Genomic DNA, 19642 nt, shown 5'->3' with positions numbered 1-19642 from the left:
AAAAAATTAAGAGATCTCAGAAATAGGATGCAAGCATTCATAGGGCCAACTTCTTTTGAAATACAAAAATGCATATTTTTTTTCCCTTTTTTTAGGCTCCATAGAATAACCAATGCAAGGAAAATGATGACAAGTGATGAAACTACTGTTGTAACTATTGGAACAACAAAGTTCTTCTTCTCTTTACATTGAGTTGATGGGCAAATATCCGAGTTGTTGCTTACATTAGCATTAAATTAGTTGTTCTTAGGGGGAAAATGAAGTTGGAAAACCAAAATAGTGTTTAAGAAATAGAATTAGTATTGATGGGGTTTTGAATTGAGAGAGTGAACGTTAATGACAATGACCCTTTCTTTGATCTTGCAATGGGATATAGAGGAACTAAGCTTGAAAGCTTGTTTCATGTTACATTCTTACAAAGATGTTGAATTAGACTATATGCTTTTCATTCCAACAATTTTTTATTATACCATCAAAACTCTATTACTTACAAGGCAGTTAAGAATGACAGTTGTGACAAAAATTTAAGCAGTTATCCTGTTAGGCTATTGTTTGACCAATCCCTAAAATGAAATGTAGAATACTTTCAACCTCACTTCTGTCATTAATAGGACTTCTCATTAAGTAGAGGGTTTTGTTGTATGCATTCATTTTCTAAAGAGTATACTTCACAAATCATTTGGAACATAAGGCTTATGATGTATATATATTTACCACGTAAGCACTTTTGCCCATTGTTTTATTTATTTATTTTTTATTTTCAAATTATTGTTGTGGGTATCATTTTATAAGAGTGGTATCAAATCTTAGGTTTAGGACGGTAGGTGGTTATTTGAATGGTTAGTACATGTCTAGGAAAATTCTATTAAAAGAGCAATAAGATCCTAAGGAAAACGGGTTTTAAGTGGGACCATTGTGACCCTTTCACTTTCTTGGTGACTTTCCTAATGTATTTATCACAAACACTTACCATTATTTTGGGTTATTGTTCACTATAAAAGTCAAACAAATGGCGGTGAAATTTGAAATAGAAAAATTCAATGGGAGTAATTTTGTGCTATGAAGAATGAAAATGAAAGCCATCTTAAGAAATATTTCTTAGAAGCAATTTGTGATAGGCTAGAAAATGTTGAAGACAAAAAATGGGAGCAAATGGATGAGGATACCGTTTCAAGCTTGCATTTAGCAGTAGTAGATAATATACTATCAAACATCTCAGAATTACAATTGATAAAAGAAATTTGGGATACCTTGACAAAATTATATGAAGTCAAGTCATTGCACAAAAAAAATTCTTGAAAACAAAAGTCTACACTCTTCGGATGTTAGAATCTACTTTGATGGTTGAACATATCAACACCCTGAAAACTCTATTCTCTTAATTATCAGTTATGGAGCATAACATAGAAGAGAAAGAATACGATGAACTTTTACTTTAAAGTCTACCTGATTCATGTGATCTATGGAACATAACATAGAAGAGAAAGAACATGCTGAACTTTTACTCCAAAGTCTACCTAATTCATATGATCATCTCATCATAAATGCGGCCAATGGTGCTTTACGAATAATGTTAGTCTTTAATGATATTGTGACTACTTGTTGGGAACCTTGAATAACTCCATTTCCATGCCTTAGATTGTACGCCCAAGATCTTCTACCTAATTACTTAAGCCACTTTTTTAGCACTCCAAAGTGTGGGCAATGGAATGGAGCAAGTTTTGACTTTCTCTCTTTGGAGGTGGAAGATGACCAACTAAAAGTCATTAGGAAACCTTAACCCATAAGGATTTATTAGGTTACCTATTGGGCTTAAGTGACTTGAGCCCATCAAGGCTTGGGTCACTTAATCTAGTCCAACATAGATCCTAATTGATTAATTAACCACATAGGGCCATCTAATTAATCAATTAGTCTAATCCAAAGACTTTGTTCATTATCCCTTGTGCAACCTTGTCTAATTACCAAAATGTCCTTATGCATAAGAATGAACTTCGAGTCAATCCAACCCTAAAGAGCTTAGAACGGGGACCACCAGGACCCATAGAAGTATTGACTTCCTTAGAATCCAATCCTAAAGTTGATTCACCATTCCACTAAAGAGAATCAACTACACTCTAATACCCTATGTAAATAACAATATAACGAAGTTCGGGTCTGTGACCTACTATCTACTGTATGAAGACTCTCTATGAATTGGTGTCTGTAATCTAACAAAGTAGTATTATCACCCATCAAGATTACCTCTGAAATCCTTGAGTTACAAGTCCCACTTATTATGTGATCAACTGACATACCCTAATTCCAATGAGTATATGTCAAATTCTATTAAAGGAATTATTGTGACCACAAGTTTTATGATCACATGTCCTTTGGATCATCCAATAGAACACATTGTCTCAATCCCATGAGATATCATGACATCTCTATTGAGAATACCTGTTGCCACCAACTTCTATTAATAGTGACTCAATCCATATGGATATATGCCCACTTTAAGGTCTTACCCATAGGTTAAAGTCTCCTGTTGATTTTGACATAAACTCAATATCCTCTCAAGGTTGAGAGTCCATGCGGTATAGTAGCTTAGTGAATTATGATTATTAATAGCCTTACATCATGAGTCAACATAGATACTGTCTAGTGTGCATTACATACATTAGTATACTCACCGTGGGAAACCTATCTCAACAGCCAAGATAAGCCATCCTTCTAATTGAGAGGTAGTGCACTACAATCACTACTGGATTACCCAAATCCATGAACTAACTATGGACAATTTATCTACTTACAAGGAATCCATGACTTGTATCTTCTATATGACTCATAATGCACCCAAGTCATGTATAATGTAAGAGATGTAGGTTGAATGCTCAAATCAATGTTAATATACCAAGAGGATAATAAGGGAACAATTAAGTCTAATTTTATTACATCATGTCTCACTTTTAGGGGCTTAATCCTAATACTACTATACTTAAGGAAGAAAATGAGCATAAAAACAAAGAAGACAAAATATATTTTTAGCAAACCAAGACTTTAAGTATTTCTAGAGGAAGATCAATAGAACATGGTTCTAATGGGTGCCACATCCAAAATAGGTCAAAATCCCAAGGTAAGAGAAAAGTTAAATGTTATCACTTTAGAAAGCAAGGGTACGTAAAAAAATTAAAAATAAAAATAAATAAAAATAAAAATTGTTGACACTAAAAAAGAGAAGTAGAGAAAAACATGAAAATGAACTAATCTATGTTATCAAATATTAGAGTTTTGTAGCAAATACTTTGAACGAAGGTAAAATCGTGTATAGCGAAGTAACAACAATTGTGAAAGGCAAAAAAAGATTTGTTGAAGTTTGGTTAATTGACTCAGCTATAATATGACAAATGACTTTTCATAGAGAGTGGTTTCACTTGTATAAACCTATCTCAAGAGGATTAGTGTACAAGGGTAATGATCATGCCTTGGAGATGGTTGACATTGGCTCCATCAAAGTGAAGATAGATGATGGCGTGATTCACACTATTCTAGAAGTACAACATATGAAAGGCTTAAAGAAGAATCTGCTATCAATGAGACAATTGGATGACCTTAGATATGAATTCTATGATAAAAAGGGAATCATGAAGGTTATTAGAGGTGCACTTATGGTGATGAATGATTACTACTCAAAAAGTGCTATTTGATAGCTTGTAATTGATCCTTTTAAACACTTTTGAGTAGTAGTTAGTGCCTTTTAACCCAATTAGCATGTTAAGGCCCCTTGCAATCAATTCTAATCAAATTGTGTAAGTTTTGGTGTTTTTGTTAGTATTTTGATCACCAAAGCAATATGAGATTGAGGAGAGTTATTTGGAATCCTTGGCAAAGCAATGGAAAGCTCAGAAGCATGAAGAATCAAAGCTTTGAAGCCCTTTTCCATAAGCAAATCCGGAATGCAAGGGGAGAAGCAAAGAGGAGAAAAACAGAGTGAAGAAAACAGAGGACAGTAGCTGCAGTCTTCTTTCGCACTTTTGGAGTACTTCCCGAAGTCCATTTTCTACATGCTATATACCATTTCAAAGCTCAGGAAGTCAAGAATCCAATGCTTCAAACGGTGCATGATTTGGAGCTGAAATGAGGAAGTTACAGCCATTGGAAGCCAATCACTCCAAGCTGAAGGAAGGCTTCAGAAAAGTGTTGCGAAATCACCATTTTTGTTGCGAAGTGATTTCGCAGCCTTTTTGCACAGTACTATGGAGTTCCCCTGAAGCTTCACACCGCGATGGAAGCCAAACACCACATGATGGAAGTCCACTTTGCTAAGGTGTTGAAGCAGCTGGTTGCTATGAAGGAATTTCGCAGCCCCTCTTCTGCACCTGCGAAATTCCGCAGACCTCATCTTTCACCTGCGAAGTGGTCCTTAATGCTTCCTGATATTTGTAACCGACTCTTGGAGATATTTTTCATTAGATTTTTGTTGCTTAAATGCCCAAATTCTCCTTGTAAGTCACCAATGATAGGTTTCCTTAGTTTTTAAGCTAGGAATTTGGCAAAATATCAAGGGAATAGCTATCATTGTAATTTTGGTATAAAGGGGAGCCCGAGGAGCCTGTTCTGAGGGTGCTGGTTGTTGAATCCTTTGTACAGTTTTGGGAAGGAAGTAAAATACAGAGCACTTGCTCTGTTTTTCCTATATATTCTTGTCTTCTCTTTCATTTTCATTTTCTTGCTAGCCAAACATTCTCTGAGATGTTTTCTCAGAGGATGAGAGGCTAGACTCTTTGTCTCTTGGAGCTAAGGTAACCGGGTGAGTTTCCTCATGCATAAATTGGAAGTTTTGTTGTTTTAGTTTGTAATGAAGAGAAAGTGTGACCCGTTAATGGTTTTTATCTTTTTAGTTAACTTAAAACTCCTTTTAATCACCTGGGCCAACACTTGGTAAGGCAAGTGATCTCCATCCATGGAGATGCACTAGTTTACCCCTTGCGAGCCTTTAGGAGGTGGCTTGAAGGTAGGATTTTCTAGAATTGCCAACACTTGGTAAGCTTTTGGACTCCAAGGAGACATCCATTAGTTATCTCTTGCGAGCTTGTGAAGGGAAATCCAAGGTTAAAGATCACCTTGAATGGCAAGTGCTAGGTGAGAGGCACAAGTCATTGCAAGTTGCATCAATGAGAGGGATTTAGTGCTTGAACCCATTGATGGGAAGCATCTGTACAACACCGGTTGGAGAAGGAACTATATGTTAATTCTCTAATGTGAGGAAAAGAAACAAGTGACCGGAACTCCCTTTTTGAATGAGGAATCTGAGCCTAGTGATCTGAAACTCCAAGAAACACTTTTCTTTATAAGTAAAATCAGTTACTACTTTTGGTTAGCTTAAAACCAATCCTTTTTCATTCAAACATCTTTATGTTTTCTTTTGAAGCTAATCTTGAAATGAAAAAGCACCAATTCAGCTTTGAATTGATATCATTTGTGAAGTGAAAACCCATCCCAGTGAACGATCCTAGAGCCACTATGCTATAGTAGCTTTGTCTTTGCTACCCTAGTATATGGTGTAATAGGTTATAAATTTTGTTGATTAATCCCTCAATCAAGGAGCACCAGCTGGACACGAATCAGCTGAGACACCAATTAGGCATGAATCAATGAAGGCAGAGAAGATGTTGTAAATTTGTACATGATGCATGAAAGGACATATAAAGAGATTGAGACTTTTGTTGCAAACTCTAGTTAAAAATTGACAATGAGGTGACATCAGAAACTTGGTCACATATTAGAAAAAAAATTAAAAATCCTTTATGATCAAAAGTTTCTTGTTGAACTCAAAACTTTAAGTCTACTAGTTTGTGAGTATTGTGTTATTAGTAAGCAACATAGATTAAGATTCAGTAAATCTTCTACAAAAAGTAAGAGCATTCTAGGCTTGGTGTATTTTGATATTTGGGAATCACCGGTCACATCTCTTAGGAGTGCAAACCATTTGGTGTTGTTTATAGATGGTTACTCCAAATGATTTTGGGTGTAGCCCATCAAGAAAAAGTAAGATGTTTTTCCAGTATTCAAAGCCTTTAAAGCGTAGAAAAAGCTTGTAATGGGAAAAAAAAATTAAATATTTGAGGACAAACAATGAAGGAGAATTTTGTAGTAAAAAAGGCATACAATGATAGAAAACTATTGCTTACACTTCATAACAAAATGACATAGTAAAGCAGACAAATAGAACTCTCGTAAAACAAATGAGAGCTATGTTGAAGACTATAGGACTATCCAAAACATTGGGTTGAAGTAAGCAGTTTAATGGGTCTCCATCAACATCAATTGAGATTAAGACACCTATGGGAATGTGGATTGGTAAGCCAGCAGATTATTCATCCTTACACATATTTGGATGTCTTGCTTATATGATGTATAATGACTAAGAAAGAACAAAGTTGGATCCAAAATCCATAAAATGCATATTCTTAGGGTATGTTGATGGAGTAAAGGGGTGTCACCTGTAGGATCCCACTGCTTGCAAGGTTATCATTAGTAGAAATGTCATCTTTGTAAAAAAACATGCTACAAAGTAAAGAAAGAGATAATGCACTGATGAAAAATACAGATATTATAAGTTTCATAAAAAAAAACAATTAAAATAACAACCAAAATCTTCTGAAGTAGTTTCAAAGCACAATGAACAAGTACTAGTTGAATCTAAGATACCTGAAGTGTAGTGGTCTATTCAAGAGAGAAGAGAACCTTCCTAACACTAAGAGTTTGTTATGGCGACTAATATTGTACACATCTTCTTACAGAAGATAGAGAATCTTCAAATTATCAGGAGACCAGAAACAATTTAGATTCATCTTTATGGATGACAATAATGTAAGAGGGGGTTGAAGCCTTGCATAAGAAATAGACATGGAAACTTATGCCACTACTACCTAGAAAAAAAAAGTTACTGGAAACAAGTGGGTGTAGAAGATCAAATGTGATAGTAATGACCAAGTGGAGCAATATTGTGCAAAATTGGTGACTAAAGGATATGTTCAGAAAGAACATGTTGATTTCAACAAGATCTTTTTTTTTATTTGTTTGATTTAAATCAATTCAAGTAGTCTTACCTATGTGTGGTAAACTTGATTTGCACCTTGAGTAGTTAGATGTGAAAACAGTGTTTCTTCATGGAAAGCTTGAAAAAAAAATTATGTGATTCAACTGGAAAGCTTTGAAGAAAATGGGAAAGAAAACTTGGCTTGCAAGTTAACCAAATCTTTGTACAATCTAAAATAAACGCCAAAATATTGGTACAAGAGATTTGATTATTTCATATTGAGCCTTATGTAAAACAGACTCAATTCAAATCATTGTATATGTTATAAGAGGTTTGTGGGTGATGATTTTATTATCTTGTTATTGTTGTTGGATGACATGTTGGTTGTAAGCCCCAACAAAGATCAAGTCCAAGAATTAAAGGCATAGTTGGTTAGGACCAATAAACAAGATTTTAGATATGCAAATTCAATGAGATAGAAAAACTAAAAAGATTTGACTCTCACAAAAAATCTATTTGAAGATAATTTTGTCACTTCAACATGCATGATTGTAAGCTAGTGTCTACCTCACTTCCTATAATTACAAATTATCTTCAAGTATGAGTCCTAATAATGAAACAGAGATGGCAGAACTATCTCAAAAAACGTATGCATCAACACTAGGAAACTTAATGCATGTTCATTATGATTTATTTACTAGACAATGCATAAGCAATGGGATCAATAAGTTGGTTTATGGCAAATCCAAGGAAAGCGCATTGGAATATGATTAAGAGGACCTTTAGATACATAAAAAAAAAAAAAAAAAAAAAAAAACCTTAAATGTTGCATTATATTTTATAAGATCAAAATTCATCATCAAAGGCTATATTGATTCAAACTTTGCAAGTGATCTTGATAAGAGGAAATCTACTATGGGCTATGTGTTCACACTTATAAGAGTTGTGAGCTAGGTTTCAAAACTTCAAATTGTTGTGGCTTTATCTACAACAGAAGTAGAGTACATGGTAGCTACATAAGCTTGCAAAGAAGCTATCTACATTAAAAGGTTATTAGAGGAGCTTGGGCCTAAACAAAAGAAAATTTCCATGTTTTGTGATAGTCAAAGTGTGTTTTATATTGCAAGGAATCCAACCTTTCATTCTAAGACTAAGCAAATAGGAGTTCAATATCACTTTGTCTGAGAAGTGGTGGAAGAAGGAATCGTGAATAAACAAACGATCCATATGAAGGACAATGTAGCAGATGCCTTGACAAAACCAATTAATACTGACAAATTCAATTGATGTACATCCTCTTATGACTTAGTGATAATGTAATCAACATGTGATAAGACAAGATATAGAAGAATGACTTCAAGTGAGAGAATGTTAAGGTTGGAGTCATCCCACATCGAAAGAAGACAAAAAGGACATAACCTCCTTGTGATATAAAAGGAAGCCTCAACTCCCTATGCTTTGCATCCCAAAAAAAGGTTTTCATCATTTTATAAACTTTTATATTATCTCATCTTAATTGAAAGAAATGTTATAATTTTGTCTTCATATAATGGATATTTTTCAGTCTTATCCTATGGGTGTTTCTCTTATAATCAAGAGGGTTTTACCACATAAGCACTTTTTCCCATTGTTTTATTTATTTATTTTATTTATTACTCTATTTTATTTTCTATTTTCAAATTATCATTGCGGGCATCATTTTATAACAATTTGCAGTAAGTCTTTGGAGAAAAGGATGGTTGTGATAAAAGGTTGAGGTAGTATGATGGGGTTTCTGGCAACCAATTATGGGTTGTTGCTTAAGGAAAGGATGGTGACTAGGACAAAGATGAGCTAAACCAATGTTGGTATATTGTCCATGCTGGTCTTTTATGTGGAATGGTGGTGTATGATGATTGATGGTCAGGAGTTGGAAGAGAAGTGAAAGGTCTTAGCAAGGACACAAATGTATGAAAGCTAGAGAAACAAGATGAAGCATGCATATTGTGGAGCTTAACTAGTTTTGACAATGTCAGAGCCTTATACATAGAGCCTCTAGTTGTTTTTTTTTTCTCTATTTTTATTTTTAACTTTCTATAATACCAAAAATGTTTTTTTTTTTTAAATTTTACAACCATTTTCTATGAAAAATGGTAAGGTACTATAGTGGTACCTAGCAAACAAAATATTCAAATTGTTGATTATGTATGTTGAGATCTAAGTCATAGAATGTACAAATGAATAAGATCAATGCACAATTTATAAATAAATGACTCTAAATATATATATATATATATTTATTTATGTGTGTGTGGGGGGTGGGGCGGGGTACTACTTGATTGATGGTGTTTTTTCTATGAATATACAGAGAAATACACTTATATAGTGTAACTAGACTTGTTTCTATACATATATTTTTATCAAAGGTCATTTATATAGGGGTTGTTCACCTCTTTATTATTAGTTGGCCTGTTCATGGTTAATCAAAAAAGTACTTTTCTATAGCCCCTAGGTAACACCCTATATGAATTTTTATTGACAATAATAATTTTCATCAAATCCCTGTAGTGAAATAAATAGTAGGCATCTTTGAACTATTTTTGAAAATCATTTTTAAAAATAGTTCTTAATTATCTTTAAAAACAAAATTTTATTTAAAAAATTCAAATATAAAAACCAATGTGTTCTTTTTATTTTTATTTTTTATAATTACTACTTATTTATAGATAACATAGAAGTTTTCAAAATATGTTTTACATTTTCAAGTGTTACTCAAAACATTTTACAAAATATGATTAAAAACACCTTAAATTTATTTTACGAACCAACCTATTTTCATAACAAATTCTTAAAAGTAATATAAAAATATTTTCAAAAACAGTTTCTACAACAAACCTATATGTTTTTTATGACTTTATTATAAATTTAGAAATATTTATAGTACATTATTTCTTGTCAAAAAATTGTGTCTTATAAGTTGTGCACAAGCAAATTACTTAAAGCTATTTCACTTCCCAAAAGTTGAATAAATTAGACTTTCAGTATCCGCCTTTCTCATGAAAGAAATGGATTTCATTTAATCAAGTTCTTTAAGCCTAAAACATTGATCATACTATTAATGCTTTGGGATAACTTTTATTTACCACAATCAATTTTTAAATAATTATCTTTTATTTATAAATATTACAATTTGTGAAGATGAGCAAGTTCATTCAAATAAATTTAATTTTCCATAATTATGAAGATTGTAATCAAGAAAAAAAAGTACAACTTAAATATGTTTTGCTTTTATCTATTTTCTTTTGTTTCTTAAGATAATTTATATAGAAAATTTTCTCATGAATTTTACTTAAAAACAAAACCCAAATATAGAAATCACTTAATTTGAATAAAAAGTTAATTTAAAATAAATTTTCAAAATTTTAAAATTGAAATCAAATTTCTACCACATGTCTCCACTATTTTAACTTTGAATGAACTTATGAGAACTCTTGCTTATTGGTGCATGATAATTGTAGGAGAGCTAGATAATAAATTGCCTTCTAGCTCCCCTTATTTTAATTGATTTCTTAACATGCCCAAGATAATACTAGCTTGAAACAAAGCTCTCCAAATGACTCTAGATAGAGGGTAAGGATGTGTGTAGGTTGTGTTTAACAAGAAATATAACATGTAACAAAAATGCTCATTGCAACACTTTTTTGTACAAAATGATAATTAAGCTAATTTGATGTGCCTAGTTTGAGTATGGAACATATGATTTACAATCATTTGAAAAGCATTGACATGGTCACAAAATAGTTGAAGTGCCATCTTAAGCAAAATTCGAACATTTCATAACATGGATGTTTCAATGTAATTTCATTAGTTGAAGAAGCCATGTAGCTTTACTCAACTTCAATGCTAGAGGGTGTCATATCTTGGGTTGCTTTGTAGAACCCTAAGAGATGTAGTCAAAACCAAAAGAGTTAAAAAAGTTTCCTACAAGGATTGATTTTCAAATATTAAAGTCTAAAAAAAAAAATGGGTATTTAACTAATCAACTTAATAACTTAATGATCTAATGACTTAATTTAAGTCATTAAGTAGATTCACATGTTTGGTAAAGTAATTTAATATTATAATTTAAAGTAAAAAATAATTTTAAGTATTAAATCAAAATAGTTAATTTATTTTTAATCTTATTTTTATTATTGTTTTTATTATTATTATGATTTTACTTCATTTACCCATATTTAGTAAAAACATATTTTGCAATTATGATTCAAGTAAATAATTTTTGTAGTTATATCATGTCCTAGAGGGTTTGCTCTTTGGGATGTGGTATTAGACTATTAGTATTGAGTCATTGACCTATAATGTCAGTATTAGGAACAGTATTGACTTGTAAAGTATGCACCAAGTTAGGGCTTGGGGCCAATGGCATTTATTAAGTGTTGAATGGTAATATGAAATTTGCATTTCAGAAATTATTGTCATCGAAAAAAGGAGAGAAAGGTGAGTAAATAAAGGATTAGAAATGAAACCAAATAGGCAAATCTAAGCCTACCATGTTTCAACTTAATGAAATCCTAAAAAGTTGGTACAATTACCCAATATAGATTGTTTCATGAACACAATTCAAAATATAGAGGAGTGCACCATAATCCATATTCCCACATGCTAACATTAAGCAAATTTATCACACTAAAATGGAGCGTCCAACAACTACCTAGCACGGGGAGCCGATTGAGTGCCAAGAATCAAGGGAAGATCGTCCAGGGAATTGCCTGATCCGATGCTGTGGCTACCTACACTTTGAATTCTCCTGGAAGTCACCTCCATCTCCAAACATTCCTTCAAGTCTTCCAATACATGACTCATATCTGGCCTTTGCATTCCTGTTAATGCTACACATGCTAAGGCTATCTCTAGGGCTTTCCAGGCAGAATTGGCGTTGAAAGCTCCTTGTAACCTTGGATCAACAATGCTTCGCATATCCCCTCTTTTAATCATAGGACTAACCCATCCAACTATATGAATGTTCCCAGGGTTCTTTATCGCAGGCTGGCCGGTGATTAGCTCCAACAAAACAATCCCAAAGCTGTAAACATCGCTCTTCTTATTCAAAATTCCCGTTGACTGGTATCTGCATAGGAAGTTACATTTCATGAATAAGGAAGCAATTATGTAAAAATTGTAAGGAATGTTGTTAAAACTTACTCAGGATCCAGATATCCAGGTGTGCCTGCAGGGACAGTTGATATGAAAGCTCCACTTTCAATTGCAAGATCTCTGGACATCCCAAAATCAGCTACCTTGGCTTGCAGTGTTTCAGTTAATAGAATGTTGGAAGATTTCATGTCTCTGTGGACTATTGGTGGCTTACAGCCATTGTGTAGATACTCCAATCCTACACAATTAAGCAAGAAAAGAATCACAAATTAAAGAAATATTTGAATGCAAATTAATTATAATGTGGTAGATCTCCGCTTAGTTACTGACCATGTGCTGCATCTACTGCAATTTGAAGTCTCTGTTTCCAATTCAAAACATCTGCAGCTTCCCTCCCTGCAGCAAATGCATAAACATTGAACTCCACAAGTTGCTTTCAATGACAGTTATACCGGGAGAGGTGGATATATACCTAATAACTTGTTTTGCAAGTTTCCACTGGACATGTATTCATAAATGAGAGCCATGTGTGTACCATCCTTGCAGTACCCAATTAGACGAACCAAGTTTTTATGATGAACTCTCGTCAAGAGTTTCGCCTGCAACATTTCAAATTCTTTAGTGTCAGGCATCAGATGGAGAACTTCTAGTACTGTAGAACCACGGATGGATTGATTTGTCTAACCTCGGCTTGTAATGCCTTGGGGCTTTGTATTGATGATTGAGAACGCATCTTGACGGCAACCTGAGTGCCATCTGTCAAAGTGCCTAGATAAACTTGTCCGAATCCTCCTCTACCGATGGTACGACTAAAGTAATTGGTGATAGTTGCCACATCAGAGAAAGTGAACTCGGAATTCCCTGACTTCAATGACCCTTCTTTGGGGCGTTCACTGACCGTCTCTATGGTTGTAGCTAAGGAAATCACAATAAAAATGGAGCAATAAAATGTTAAATCCTCACTTCAAAAGAAAAAAATGAAAATGAAAATGAAAGAAAGAAATACCTCTAGTTTCTCTCCTCTTGGTCAACTTCCGGATGATTGCAAGGGCAGCTATGAGGATCAGGATAATTACAGACAGAATGGATATAAGAACAGGAACAAGGAACTTGTTCTCCTTCTTCTTCTTTCCTTGGCACGAGTTTGACTGACAAAGATTTGGATTTTCGCCAAGACTTGCATAAAATAGAACACGGTAAGTCAAGAATTCTATAAACAAACATTGAGAACAAGTACTAGAAAAGATCATTAATAAGCAAACCTCAGAGTTCCATCCTTGAACTTATCGATAACAGCCTGTGGAACCGAACCTGTTAGGTTGTTCCCTGTTAAATTTCTGCAATGACAAGATCAAATACTCAGATTACCTGCATATATATCCAAAAGAATTTGAATACCCCAAAACTAAAAGTTAATTACTTACAGGGTTTTTAAAGATGGCAAGTCTGCAAAAAATTCTGGTACTGGTCCAGTCAAGTTGTTGTATGATAAATCCCTGAAATTATAGTTTGAGTTGCATTCATTTTGAGCAAAGGCCTTCATCAGATTATAGAGAAGATATTCATAAGGCCACTAATACTTACAGATTTTGTAACGATTTGAGACTTGAAAATGAAGGAAGTATATTCCCGGACAAATTGCTAGATGAGAGGTTCCTGCTTGCCAGGTAGTAAATCATGTCTAATTTATTAGAAAAAGACATAATATTTAGGGGTGGCAATTTATATTGGTGGATGTTGTTCGTGTCGTATCAAAACCTAAATATTCTAGTACATAAATCAACCCAAATCCGATATGACAATTATGTTAAAAACATAAATTCAAATACTCATGTAACTCATTTAATAGTCAAATCCTTATATTTAATAATCGGGTTGAGTTAGGTCTTATATAAGTATATACGATATATGTTTCAACCAAATATGCTTTTGGCTCAATTGACCTATCTGTTTGAAGACAGATTTAAAATAACTCAAATATGGGTTAAATAACCTAAAGTTACAATGAAGTTAATTAGTAAGATTATTAAATGAGTTAATCCAGATCGAATTCGTGTATGTAGGTTGACCCGAAAGCTATTTATTTAGTAAACTAGTTATGTAAATTGATACGATCGAACTTCACTTAAACCCTATTATACTTAATTAAAATCCGTAAAAAACGTGTTGGGGTCAAGTTGTGTTGACAAATCATATAAAGCTTTGCTACCCTTAATAATTTTCACCACCAAGTCCCTAAAAATATAAGGTTGTTTGAAATGCCAAACTCACAATGATATTATAGAAGGGGAATTATCGTGGCTGCAGGTCAGGCCATCCCATTGGTAATTCATGGGAGACATGGATCTCCTTGCCAGTTCCTGCTCACTGCGTATCCTGTTTTGATCCTCTTGATTGCATCAACTAGTGATTTTCCAAGAAAAACAAAGAGGAATTAAATAAAGCTGGATCATGTTCAGGCCTGCTCAAGAACTAAATTAGAACATATATGTAACAGAGCATAACAGAACAGAACATGACGTACCATCGTTTTGTTGAGTTGATGATTGTGAGAATTCTTTTATCATGTAAACCTCCATAGCATTGATAATTGGTGGAAGCGTGGATCTGTTTGTCCTTTCTAGTGAAAGGAACAATTTCTCTGTGGTACTTGCACTCATGGAATGGTTGCTATATACCGTGTCAGAAAAAAGGTATCTAGGAGCCACAGGCCCACCAAATGACACATCATCATTCACGGAGATGGTAAATTCTCTGATTTGGCCTTTGAGATCCCCAACCTCCGCAAAGTGAATGTACACGTACAACTTCTGAGAAGGATCACTCTCTATGACTAAAGCGAAATCACTTTCATCTGCAAGTGTAACAGCAGTCGCCATCACACTCCCCGGTAGTTTATAGTCAGAGGTACTAAAGGAAGAACTTACAAGTGATGAATTAATGGACTCCCAAGGCCACGATGTGGCTGCAGGTCTCCAAATCCGGTCGTAAACATCATCTTTGTCCCTAAAGGATCACAATATATATTTACATAACTTGTTAGTTCCATATACATAGAGAATTAAGGGAAAATTGGTTTGATAAAATCAGAAAACGAAAAAATGGTTTTTTGTTTTGAGAATAAGAAAATAGGTTGTTTTCAAAAAACACCTTTTAGTGCCTCACCTAATTATTCTCAGCTTCTCTTGTGTACCAAAATCCCACCTATAATTGAGTAGCAGGGATCCTGGTTCAGTTGTACTATAAATCGAATCATTAAGCTGTTTGAGCTCTAACACTGATATGAATGGTGTCCCCAAACCGATGTTTACTAGACACACATCTATGTCATCTGTAATTGGTATGTGTATGATTTCCTCCCTGATAATTACAAAGTAGTCTATTATGTTCATGTTCACCGTGACCCATTCATCAACACCCAGATATAGTTTGAAGATTGGAGGTTGATTATTGGAATCATAATTCCCATACATGAACCGAGCCCTGATCAAATACTTATGATTCTTGCCTTGTCTTGGCCGTAGGGTGTAACAATTCCTGGCTCCTTCTGGGAAGCTTCTAACGTTCATGAGATGTTGATCGGTATCTTCATCAACGTATTCCTGGGAAACATTATAATTGATTCCAGTATCTATGAATCCTACATCCGAAGTGTAATATATCTCGGTTTGACCATCTGTATAATTGGAACCCGGAGCTATTCCACAATCGATGCTTATAAACCCTACAAAGTTTCGAACTCATTCAAATTAAAAAGACTTTGTAATGAATATGCTTATTTGCACTACAACTTGCTCATTATTTTATGAAGAAAAACATGGTGTTGCAAGATAGTACTAAATTGTATAAAAATTCGGGATGACAAAGTTTGAAACGATTTGTTAATATGATTTGAACTCAATATACTTTTTATGGGTAGGGGTTGAACATAATCATAATTAGGTTAAACTCATGTTGACTTACATAATACATTTAATAAATAAGTAGTTTTTGAATCAGTTTGCATAACACAAATTTGACCTGAATTGGCCAATTTACTAATCATGCTAATTAACCTAATTAACTATTTAATTGATATTTGACTTATTTTAAATTTATTTTTAAATAAATAAGTCAATTGAGTCACAGACATATATACTTAGGTGGTGTTTATTTTTTTACTTAATTTTAAATAGAACCTTAATACTTAATAGTGTTAAATATTAGGTTGTTTGTTTTTGTAATATTTTATTTCTATTAAGTATTAAAAGTAAAGAAAAACTAATATATTATTTTTTTCTATTTAGAAAAACTTACATATTTTGGTTTTTTCTATTTAGTAAAAAGTTTATAATAAATCATGAAAAAATATAAAAACAAACAACCTAAATTCTGCAAATAAATTGCTTTCAGCAAAAAATCAAAAAATCAAATACCACCTTATACAAGACCTAATTCAACTTAATTATTAAATAGGAGGACTTGATACACAACATGTTACATGTTTCATAATTATATAACATTTGAGTTTACATTTTTAATAACCTATATATTTAAAAGAATGTCCAGAATTTAACATGATACGAAACCTACCCACTAACATGAACTGACACCTCTCATAAAAATGAATACCTACCTTCCTTTGCTGAAACCCATTCCGAGTTGTGCAGGAAATAATCACCAGAAGAAACATCAGCCAGGTCAATATTAGTCCACCATCCATGTTGTTTGAGAGCTTGAAACACCAAAGAGGCAACAAAATCTGGATGAAACTGAAGTGGTGAAGCTTAAGGAAAGTAGAGGAGGTATGGATAAGATGGGCCTGAAGCAGGCTTTAAAGGCAAAGCCTTGTATACTAAGCTTCCCAAGCTTGGAGGAAGTAGGAATGATGTTGACTTCCAACGTGTTTGTTGGGGAATGGTATTGACTTACAGCGTAAGTCTTGGGTTGTTATGACCAGTTCCCAATTATTCTTGACAGCCTCATAATATATGTAATTGAAAATTGAAGAAAATATTCCCCTTAACAGCCTCATAATAAATGTAATTGAAAATTGAAGAAAATATTCCACGGCTCCCTTAATGGATTTAATCAAAGTACCTCTTGATATAAATCTTAGTGGGTAATGATTTCTCCTCCTTCAAAATTATTTTCTCTAAGTCTTGTGTTTCTATTTTCATAACCAATATGGACATTGGAAACTCATTAGAAATTCATGAGTGCCCACATCATGATTTGATCTTTCCCATCAAGTGGAAAATAAGAGAAGGAAAGATACGGAGGAAATTAGGGTTTGACTAAGATACCGAAGACTTGCTTTTCGATACTTACCCGAAAAACTTCTTTCAATAATTTTTTAACTATTAATAATAATTGTCATAGGAAATAAGACAATGAAGACTTGACTAAGTCAATTTGAAAGGTTTCATGATGTAGTATCATTCACCCATTGGCACTTGACAAAAAAAAAAAAGAAATTATTTAATTTTTAAATCAATGCAAAAAATTAAAAAATTTAATTTCATGTTAATTACTATTTATATATGAAACAAATTCAAACCTATATATTCAAGTTTTAGATAAAAACCAAACACCCATTTCAAGTGTTATGATTATTTGTAATTATGAAAGGAAGAAATCAACTAATTTTTCATTTTTTGTTTTTATTTTAATTTTTTAAGAAAATTTTAGAATTTTATTGACTTGTCAATGTCACACTAACAACAAAATTGAATAATGCATCAAACTAACAGCTGTGAGGCCCAGTAAGGCATGTGGTTGATATTAAGGGATTATTGCCATTGGAAAATTGGTCGAGGAAGGTGCTAGAAATAACAACACTTTATTTATTTATATCTTTATACCTTAATATTATTTGTTTGTATCTTTATTCAATGATTTCGATTTCAAGGTATATATTGAATGATCCAAATTTCAATTTCAATAGATATCACTACATGTCTTAGCATTTTTTGTGTAGAAAAAAAATATCAAGCTAGCTCTGAATTATTGCAACGGGAGCTATGGGAGCCAAAACTATTGATGTTGTTTTCCGATCCAAGTTGTTGTTTCCCATCGTATTCAGTGGGCTAAATGAGTGGAAATGCCAAGAGTTGTGGGGCCATGTTGTGTTGGAAAAAGACTAGCATCATATGAAATCTCAGTCAATTCATTATTGTATTTTGGTATAGAGAAAAAGAAGCAAAGGGACTTTGAAGTTTCAATGGGGCAAAAAGACTTTGAATTAATAGAGTCAATTGTAATTGCATATCATCACTGCAAAATAAGACAAATCCAATATGAGGAAGATGGATCCATTATGTATCCAATTTATCAAATCATAGTGATGTTTTCTACATGGAATTGTAATTAATTTTCTTTCTTATCTTAATTTTATCTATATTTTCACGTACCAAACACATCATACAAGTCAATATAAAAACCTGTTTTTTAAAATAAAGCCAGAAAATATGTTTTATGATAATAAAAAAATTCAATTGTTGAAAAAAGAAGAAGATATTTTTTTTAAAAAAATTTTGAGTTGTTTTTATTATTTTCATTTTTGTGAGGATGGTTTTAAAAAAATAACTACATAAATATGGAGAATTACTAAGAATAAAGTATAAAACATATTTTTGAAAAATGCAAAATAAATTAAAAACATTTTAAGTTTTCAAACAACCTTTATTTATACTATATATAAAATAGCAAAACTTTTTGTTCCCTTGAAATACAAATCATCTCACTTCTACGTGCTAACATCATTTCATTACTTTATTTAATTAATTTGAATAACATTTTTCTCTTTTCAAAGACACAGATAATATTTCCTTTTCTAAAAAAAATATATATTATAATTTATTTAAAATGATTTTAATTATTATTACTGAAATTTCTAGATGAAAAATATAAATGATTTTTTTTCTATTTCTAAAGAGTGAAATGTTTGTAATTTTTTTCCTAAAATGTTCTTATTATCTCACTTATATTCATATTCATATTTTATTTATGGGACAATTGTGTTTTGGATCTAGTTGGGTCCAAAAATTAAACTTTAGTCCATATAGTTCACTATTTAAACCCAAGACTCGGAGAAAATGTGGAAATGAGAAGAAGGATATGAATTTTTTATCTTTCCAAAAATGACCTTTATTAACTATGAAAAAAAAGGTAGAAAACATTAATTTAAATTTTATTCCTTTTGTAAACCTCAATAATTTTAATTTAATTTAGTGATTTGGAAAAAAATACACAATTTTCCAAAAAATAAAAATAAATTATTATTATTATTATTATTATTATTTAAAAATCAACATCGTGGAAAATATATATTTTAAATTATGTATATAAAAATAACTAAAAATATGTCAAAGTTATTTTTTAAATAATATATTTTAGAATATATTTTATAAAAAAATTAGTTTCTAAAATAATAAATTTTCAGAATATTATTAAAAAATTTAAATAAAAAAAGTTTGTCAAACATTGTGGTAGAAAATACTCAAAATA

At 32.4% G+C, this 19642-nt stretch overlaps 2 protein-coding genes across 2 annotated transcripts; both read right to left on the bottom strand.

Annotated features, from left to right (window-relative positions):
• Positions 1 to 5935: 5935 nt before the first annotated feature.
• LOC117922424 (senescence-induced receptor-like serine/threonine-protein kinase) lies at positions 5936 to 17008 on the bottom strand. The gene is made up of 11 exons (XM_034840561.1): positions 16770 to 17008; positions 15320 to 15878; positions 14679 to 15160; positions 13417 to 13480; positions 13161 to 13330; positions 12840 to 13069; positions 12690 to 12753; positions 12485 to 12550; positions 12203 to 12392; positions 11719 to 12128; positions 5936 to 6165 (listed from the first exon to the last, which is right to left on the bottom strand). Exons 2-11 carry the CDS (start codon positions 15721 to 15723, stop codon positions 5936 to 5938), a joined length of 2310 nt encoding a protein of 769 aa, XP_034696452.1. The 5' UTR covers positions 15724 to 15878; positions 16770 to 17008.
• LOC117922321 (senescence-induced receptor-like serine/threonine-protein kinase) lies at positions 11514 to 14768 on the bottom strand. Its single transcript, XM_034840432.1, has 11 exons — positions 14679 to 14768; positions 14426 to 14557; positions 13739 to 13810; positions 13579 to 13650; positions 13417 to 13491; positions 13161 to 13330; positions 12840 to 13069; positions 12627 to 12753; positions 12485 to 12550; positions 12203 to 12392; positions 11514 to 12128 (listed from the first exon to the last, which is right to left on the bottom strand). Exons 2-11 carry the CDS (start codon positions 14494 to 14496, stop codon positions 11708 to 11710), a joined length of 1494 nt encoding a protein of 497 aa, XP_034696323.1. The 5' UTR covers positions 14497 to 14557; positions 14679 to 14768; the 3' UTR covers positions 11514 to 11707.
• Positions 17009 to 19642: the final 2634 nt, after the last annotated feature.

Source organism: Vitis riparia, chromosome 9 (genome assembly GCF_004353265.1).
Source record: "Vitis riparia cultivar Riparia Gloire de Montpellier isolate 1030 chromosome 9, EGFV_Vit.rip_1.0, whole genome shotgun sequence".
Lineage (NCBI taxonomy): Eukaryota > Viridiplantae > Streptophyta > Magnoliopsida > Vitales > Vitaceae > Vitis > Vitis riparia.
This window is presented reverse-complemented; position numbering and strand designations above follow the sequence as displayed.

Bases quoted from the DNA above. Each gene is read 5' to 3' on its own strand.
- LOC117922321 (XM_034840432.1), bottom strand. From the start codon at position 14,496: ATGTCTCCCATGAATTACCAATGGGATGGCCTGACCTGCAGCCACGAT. The intron at 12,754-12,839 runs GTTAGACAAATC...GAAATGTTGCAG, and splicing joins CCAAGGCATTACAAGCCGAG to GCGAAACTCTTGACGAGAGT. The intron at 12,393-12,484 runs GTCAGTAACTAA...TTAATTGTGTAG, and splicing joins TGCAGTAGATGCAGCACATG to GATTGGAGTATCTACACAAT.
- LOC117922424 (XM_034840561.1), bottom strand. From the start codon at position 15,723: ATGAACGTTAGAAGCTTCCCAGAAGGAGCCAGGAATTGTTACACCCTA. The intron at 12,551-12,689 runs GTACACACATGG...CATTTGCTGCAG, and splicing joins AATTGGGTACTGCAAGGATG to GGAGGGAAGCTGCAGATGTT. The intron at 12,393-12,484 runs GTCAGTAACTAA...TTAATTGTGTAG, and splicing joins TGCAGTAGATGCAGCACATG to GATTGGAGTATCTACACAAT.